The 7,938-nt window shown below is 34.9% G+C and overlaps 1 protein-coding gene across 1 annotated transcript; it reads right to left on the bottom strand.

Annotated features, from left to right (window-relative positions):
- Window positions 1-327: 327 nt before the first annotated feature.
- LOC114527306 (oxysterol-binding protein-related protein 9-like) lies at window positions 328-7,895 on the bottom strand. The gene is made up of 26 exons (XM_028548967.1): window positions 7,785-7,895; window positions 6,974-7,024; window positions 6,613-6,691; window positions 6,409-6,488; window positions 5,862-5,966; window positions 5,705-5,778; window positions 5,479-5,518; window positions 5,264-5,383; window positions 5,050-5,100; window positions 4,666-4,973; window positions 4,453-4,475; window positions 4,251-4,298; window positions 3,946-4,022; window positions 3,598-3,683; window positions 3,435-3,516; window positions 3,126-3,212; window positions 2,957-3,041; window positions 2,724-2,834; window positions 2,474-2,537; window positions 2,265-2,361; window positions 2,072-2,115; window positions 1,730-1,832; window positions 1,536-1,627; window positions 1,372-1,441; window positions 1,104-1,169; window positions 328-909 (listed from the first exon to the last, which is right to left on the bottom strand). The coding sequence occupies exons 1-26, from the start codon at window positions 7,893-7,895 to the stop codon at window positions 829-831; spliced, it is 2,235 nt and encodes a 744-aa protein (XP_028404768.1). The 3' UTR covers window positions 328-828.
- Between the last annotated feature and the right edge of the window lie 43 nt (window positions 7,896-7,938).

Raw genomic sequence — 7,938 nt, 5'->3', positions numbered from 1 at the left:
ATCTTTTGGACTAAGGCCAAGATATTGTAGAAGGTCTCCTATTGTAGAAGCTCTCTTGCATCCACTGCTACTGTCGTCAAAGCATTCTCCTGCAGATGCCTACTGTGTAAAGAGTCTACAGCTCTACGGTCTTAAAATAACATCAGTGCAGATGGTCTGATGTTACACAAAATTTGATTGGTTCATCAGTTTTGCAAAGCCAGTCAAACCTCATGTTACATTTGCATCTCGCATTTGACATCATCACGACGTATGAGAAAGGTCAGCGCCCTGGTCAGTCACTATTGGATTGATAATGTCTGGTGGATATTAAATAACTGGGCAGATACAAGCATAAAAAATATATTCAAACATTGCATAATTAATATTACAGCATATTATGACTGTAAAATGCATATTTACAAATTTCGTTATTAATAATGTAAAATAAAAAACGTGAAAAATATAAATGAGCAACTGAATGAAAGTCATAACTACGCAATGTTGGATTACGATACGGCCCCAAAATATTGTTTAATCTCAAACGCACACCGCATCCTGCAAGAGCCCTGACGCTTTCCACTAGGTAGGAGGCTTTTCCCACTTGTTTTATGATAGTTGTGCTTTTAGCAAAATACGCGGCATCGCTCATACTATAGGCCTCATTTATATTAGAATAAAATAACTGATATGTAATAATTTCAAACGGTCACTATAAGCAACTAATTCAGTTGAAAATAGTGGCAATTGTACCAAAATCAACTGTAAAGTCAAATACAACATCATAAATAAAATTATATATTAGTGAGGAATATTGCGAGGGAATTTTGTTGCTGCACTAACATAAAATCACTTCCCAGCTGTTTGCCCTTTAAGGCGGGTAGTTAGAGCTGCGTCGTACGTCCATACACCGTTATTTTCATGAAAAAGCTAGTAAAGAAATGTTAATTGACGGTATTTGTAATTGTAAATTCTATATAGAAATAAGTAAGCATTGACATTGTAATAGCGGGTCAAACAATTATATAACAAAAAAAGACTAGTTTAGAAAGCCTAAATGAATATATGTCATTACCGGTACTGTATATGCATGTTATTTGCAGTGTTCACAGAATTTCACATACCTTAGTTTGCCATTTTTCTCCACTTTCTTTCCTCTCCCGTGCTTCAGCGCGTTGTCTCTCCTCAAGCTAAAATAGATATATACATATAAATAAAGGTTCATCACGTAAAGATAAACCTAAAATAAACTTTGGAACTTCAACTCGTCAAGGTTTTTCTTGCAAACTTAATATACTGATCTGAAAAAGCTAATATTCATTCCAATTAATTAAAACGCTTTGGTCTGGTCTGACCTTACCGCACTCTATGCAAATTTCGTCCATGGCGTACCTTGTGTTTGCCAGCAGTTGCACTTTCTATATCGTTTGTCTTTAAAGCTTCTGTTACATCTCTCCAAAGTCTGAACAAAAAAAATCAATTATCTACAGATGCTCCACTGCCTAAAACAATTGTAAAAGTGTATAAAGATGCATATTTATATCTTATCAACGTACCTACGAGATTCAAATTCTTCTTGTTTGTCTAAAGGAGCTACGCGTTTCTTAAATACAGGCATTGTCTTTGTGTCAATAAACACTTGTGGTGTCTAAAATGAGATAAAAGACAGGTAATATACATTAAGAATATAGTTTGGGTGAATATATTGATTTTCATATGACAGCCATGCATTAACAAACTGTTAACCAACCTCAGATGAACTAATATTTTGTCCTTCCGTGGCTTCCTTATAATACATGACTCCATTCCATTCGCCGTTTACTGTAAAGAATGGTTTCTTTTCCCCAGGCGCTCTGAAAAAATAAAGAAGAAACCTTTCAAACTTTCACATCACTGGTCTAATGACAGATCTGTATTATCATCATCTATACTATATATAGCACAACGATTGATTAAAACAACTTACGCTTCTTCAATGCCTGACAACTGTATGAAATAGTATACGTATAATTTTATACAGTCTGTGCTATACTTACAGTGTGGCACACTGCCCTAGCTCAATGTATGTTTTCATTTCATCATATCCACTTACGTGATTTCGGCAGTGACTCGATGTTTTTTCCCACCATAAAATGGCTAGAGATAGGAATGAAGTAAGCATGTCTGAGTTACAGGTCTTCAAAAAGCACGGACGTAAGAATGAGTTTTGTCAACGTTACGAGATCAGTCACGCTACGTCATTGCAGTAATACTAAGACGTCTTTAGTTTGATAAAGAATACTTACCTTACAATGAAAATGAATATTAGCATTATAGCCGCTTTTTGCGCATGTTATTGCAGTTTGTCCACCCATTTCCATCCAGGGAACTGTTAATATCGACCTACAAGATAATGATAATAATAAAATAGCACAAACAATAAATACATAACCTACAAAAATAACTAATAAACTATTTACGAATACATGCACATACTGATGATGTCTTCCCTCACCTGCCATAGGCATTTGGGAAAGTTGCTATATATTCCTCATCGTAAGGTATGACAGATATACACCCTTAATAGAGAGAAATATAAAGTTATAAATGTTTATTTATATATTACAATTTTTTTCTAATATGGATATTTAAGCTATACTAAACAATCATTAAAATCACAAAATGAATGAGAAAAGAGCAACACTTCTTAAGTCTAGACTGTACTTTAAATTGGAAACAATTCCACTATATACAATTTGACCAACCTTGCCCAACCATTTCTACGCCAATCGAGAGACCAAGAAACTTTGATTTTGTCCAAATATGTCCAGTACAAGAAATCTTTTTATTAGGATGTTCGGCATAAAAAGCTGAAACTGCAAGAAACATGGAATTGAATAAACAAAGAACGTCATTTTATATCGTCATTTTACAAATTAAATATAAATGAAAGGTTTTAAAATCCCAACAAAATATGACGCGTGAGAGTGTAACTTACCTGGTGGGTGATGTGATAGTTGCTCAGCAACAAAACCAACATCGTCCTTACTGATACCTGCGACGGGTCCATCTTTAGTCAATTCCTGATGTGAATAAATAAATACAAGCATAGTTATATGTGCAGGTCATGCGACGAGAAACTGTTGCAGAAACCACATGAAATTTACCTTGCTTCTGTTGTTTTCATCCAGAACGTAATGACAGCGAAATGATTCTCCTAAGATTGGGTTGTACGGCTTCTTCGCGATAGAGCTCTGTAAAAAGTAGCGCTATTCAATATTCCGAGCGATGACGCTGAACAATTGCAACTCAAGTACAGTATATAGAGAGTGATGCAAAGGCGACAACTCATCTCAAAAATTGGGAGATACAATATGTATCTCTTCCTTTTTTTCGCAAGTGGAAATTCGGCCAACTTATGACAATTGCGATTAGATAAGAACTAAATTTAAGGGACACAAAAACTGTGAACCTACTTTTCTACCAGCATGGAATGCTGACAAATACCATTTTACAGCTTGGATCATTCTGTCCTTAGGATCGTCAAAGTCACCAATACTATATTATAATAAATGGGCTAAGAGAAAATAGACAAACTGCATTTTCAAAATTGAACTGGTATAAGAAGTGGATGCTTACCTTGCAAACAAGTCAGGGTGAGCAAGAAAGTCGGCATACATCTCAAGTAACGACCTTCTCTCCAAAATAAATGTTGGCAAAACAACCTAAATATCATTGGTGAGCGATTATGGCTTACATATATCAAAACTTTTTCCCAAGCACAGTGTAACAGAACACATAAAACATGAAATGCTTGCATGGATTGTAAAGATGGAGTGTACAACACAATTAGTAACCATTTGTCTTCCGTTTCATTGAAGGAGATGAGGTATCATAGAGCTACCTAGGGTGCCAATGTTCAATGGTCGTTATGGCTCCATGTTACAAATTGGCGTCATCAGAGCAGACAATATTAATATTGTTTACCTTCGTTAGGTCCATACCAAGACGAACTTGAGATAATAAATGAGTTATAATGCTGCCATGCTTTTTAATATCGTCCCCTGGGGAAAAAATACATTAAAAAATTATTGAAAAATACATCTTTGACTTAATTTACGCAGACGAAACAGAGCCTTTGAAAATGTTCAATGTTCAGCCTTTAAGGCAATTTTATATATAAAATCATTGCAAAGTTTCGTTCCCAATAATTTACAACGACAATTGGTGATCTATATTTTGAGAAAATTAATCTCCAATACATGTGTGACGTCGACGTCAATATATTCTACCTTCGATCTCTGCACCAAATATATCATCTTCATCTTCGTGGTACTTCACTAAATATATATACAGAGAATATATGGAAGGATATATATAGAACAATATATTTATTTAGAGCAATATTTCGTGGATACTGTAAGTGGGGTGAAAATTGTGTTGATGGTTAACAAAAAATCAGTTTGTTTCCTAAAACAACAACTTTTAACTTACCACCTTTCTGGGATTCAGAGGCGCTAAAAATTGTAAAAACTTCAATTAGCTAATTCGTAAAACATCGAACATGTATAGTTTTAGTCTTTTCGACTTCTAACATTATTAAAATATTTCGTTACTTACGTACTTCATTATTTAAGATCCGGTCGTATTATAGTTATTGTTAATAACAAATATAATTTTAACAAAATAAAGAATATTTATTGAAACCTGGCAATATCATTATCGTATTCGTTAGCATCGAAGAATTCTGGATCTTCATCTTCACTACTTGAATATGATATTGTAGGAAATGCATCAGCCATTCTATGGGCAGCTTGTGATGGAGACGTTCCTGATCTTCCTTTACTATTACGAACTGGAGAGGCCTTGACAGGAATAGGAAATGTATCTCCAATACCGGGCGATACGATCTCTGAGTCAGTTAACGAAGGTGCCCGAGCACTTTTCTCTTCAACTACCACATTGGGTTGTTCCCCGTTTAGAACGGGCGTTGATTCACCACCTTCATAAGATTCCTATATAGACAAAGATACGGTAGAAATTGAACGTTAAAACCCTGAAATCCTCGGAAATTTGATTTTGACAACGAACCTTTACAGAATGCATCATCTCAAGAGACTGCCCAATATTTTCAAGCATTTTCTGGAATGAACCAAGTTCATAATTTGAGTTGCGAATAAAGGGAAAAGTTTAAGGAAAAATATTTCAGTCAAATAATATTAACGATATATCAACATGTGCTAACTACAGCTATAGCATAAAAGTAGGAAAATTGATGTAAAAATGAAATGTACAAAATACATACGGTCGACGTCTCTCGAATAATTTGACGCATATATGAAGAGAAGTGATTCATGATATTGCATATAATGTTCCAGGTAGTCATGTACCCAAGCATTTCACGGGTAGGTGATTCCCCCTCTCTCTACCACACTTGTCTGGGTGAGAGGTTAGGGAGGGGAGGGAGTTAACATTTTCTACATTACAATAGCATTTTTTCCCTTCAAATTTTAAAATTACAGGACAGGGTAATATTCCAGCACGGGCGAGGAGATAGTAACTAAAAATCACACAAAACGACCATTGTGGTGACTTTTAAAGTCGATGATGTGGGGCAGTGGATGATGGAATTATAACATGACGTTTTCACGCTATCCGTTGTAATATACGTACTTCATTACAACGGAGTTGTAATACTTCATTACAACGGCTGGCGTGAAAAAAACAATAGAGCTTCAGAAATTACACGACAAGTACGGTGGTTACCTCAGGAGGATCATGTTCGTTTGTACAATCGTTGCTCATCTGAGCATGTAACGCCTAGTAAAGAATAAAAGCAAGAGATTGAAATGCTACACACCAGAAACGGGTTAAAAAATCTTAGCTTAACTGTAAAAGATCACCTTCACTTGCTCTGTAAATAATTTAAAATATGCTTCAGCTTCAGTCAATTTCTTGTCTAAGTCGTCCTCCGACGTAATCAAACCTAAATCCGTACCAAATGGCCTCTAGAATCAATGGAAAATAAATAACAGATCCCATTACGTCCTAACGATAGGGCAATGTTAGTCAACGAAGATATTTAATGCAGAGAGTTGAAATGCACGACACTGCTGCCAAAAGCGTGGAGGAAGAGGGGGGGGGCGTCCCTGTTTAGTCAGTGCCTCGACTAAACGATGGAAATATCGTTCCGGACCTGCGGCGCAAATGACGATAGCGAGGGTGACATGCTCTAATAACGGACTTTCAGCTCTTGGCAAGCATCACTGGGAAATTTGGCAATATTTTACAATATTGGCAACAAATTTTCAAATTCCACTAAGGTTTGCAGATGTTCTTTCACGCTGCAGTGCCCAGTACTACACAATATGGTCCTTCCAGAATGATACAAGTATTACATAATGCATATTTTTTGAAAGGGAAATCTTGGTCTCAGGTTAAGAAACATACCCGTAGCCCAGAATGAGAATGTTTCATAACTGTTGTCTCTAAAGCTCCAATCCACTTTTCTCGTTCTTCAGCATCTCTTGCTAGAAGTTAAAAGATCAACAATCAGGTTGCTAATTATTTTTGATTGGCATCAATGCATGAGTGGAATGATAAGGGTAAATGAAATTATAAGGGTAAATCACAACACCTCACACTCCATAGTACCTTGGAAGTGGAAGGTTTTCTGGTCACAACTAATTGTAAAAGTACTATCATCTTCATCATCAATCCCTAGCAATGCTCCCTATGAAATAAATGTTAGGTTTAGTATTTCTACATATTTTTAACCATTGCAAACTAATTGTGTGCTAGTTATCTATCATATTACAGTAATTAGATCATACCGACCAGGAGCAATTATATTGTACTTATCATAAACAGAGACAACTGCATGCATGAATGCTAGTTTAGGCCTGCAGGTAAACAACTTAATTAACTTTAATGAACATTAAACATACACAAACATTAATGCTTTGTAAATTACCAATCAGACTAATAATTTTTTGATTAGTTAGAGCTGGATTACCTTTAATCTTAGACATCCTCTTCTCGCACCCCTCATCATTTTTTCTTTAGACTATATTCAATATTAGAACATGAATGATTTAAAATCCTCATTGTAAATATATTATTTGGTATTATATATTATATTATTTGGTACTATATCTTATATTTATATATTATATTAAATATATTATAACCATACACACAGTATAACCATAAAATATTATATTAAATACGGGGATTGATTGTAAAAAAGTAGTTAACTATAGTTAGTGAAATAATTGACCAATCAAAGTTGTGTATTCCTGCACAAAATGTAGTTAAGAGTTTCATAAGACTGGCCCCAGGAAATGTATTACTGGTTTCATTTCGTTACATTATCCAGCAATGCTTCTAGATCAGTGAGACGTGATATATTACCTAATAATCCAACATTTGAAGCAAGCATAATAAAGAAATGATAATATATTTACAATATGTTTATACAGGAAAATTATATGCATAAACCTAACTCTAATAATCGTCAGGGGGAGACAGTGAAACTGTGAAAGGGTAAAACCACAAAATTTTCATTTTATATTTGTCAAGCTGTCGCCTGTCGGTATAAGTTGTATACAGTTTTTTCCATCAATTTCAGCGATAGCACTAAATTTCTAGCAAATAACAATTAGATTCTTAAACTAATTAAAACAAAGAACTGAGTTGTATAATATTTAATTCCAATTAAGTATGTTTTTAACTTTTCAATCCAAACATTCGCGACAGATTTGATACTGAATAATTAATATTTAGCGTGCGTTTATAGTTCGCCAACAAAAGAATTTAGAGCTTACAGTATAATACGAAAGCAAGCCAACGGTTTCATCGAGAACGAACCATCTGTACTGCCATCCTTTAACAACATTTGTCCACTTCGACAGTGGACCTTCCATTGAGATCGCCATCTTGGATTCAGGTGCAAATACTCTGACGTCATCTGTAGGTACG

Source organism: Dendronephthya gigantea, unplaced genomic scaffold (genome assembly GCF_004324835.1).
Source record: "Dendronephthya gigantea isolate DGI-Jeju-01 unplaced genomic scaffold, DenGig_1.0 000043F, whole genome shotgun sequence".
NCBI classification, from domain to species: domain Eukaryota; kingdom Metazoa; phylum Cnidaria; class Anthozoa; order Malacalcyonacea; family Nephtheidae; genus Dendronephthya; species Dendronephthya gigantea.
The sequence above is the reverse complement of the archived record's forward strand: the minus strand, read 5'-3'. Positions and strand labels throughout refer to the sequence as shown.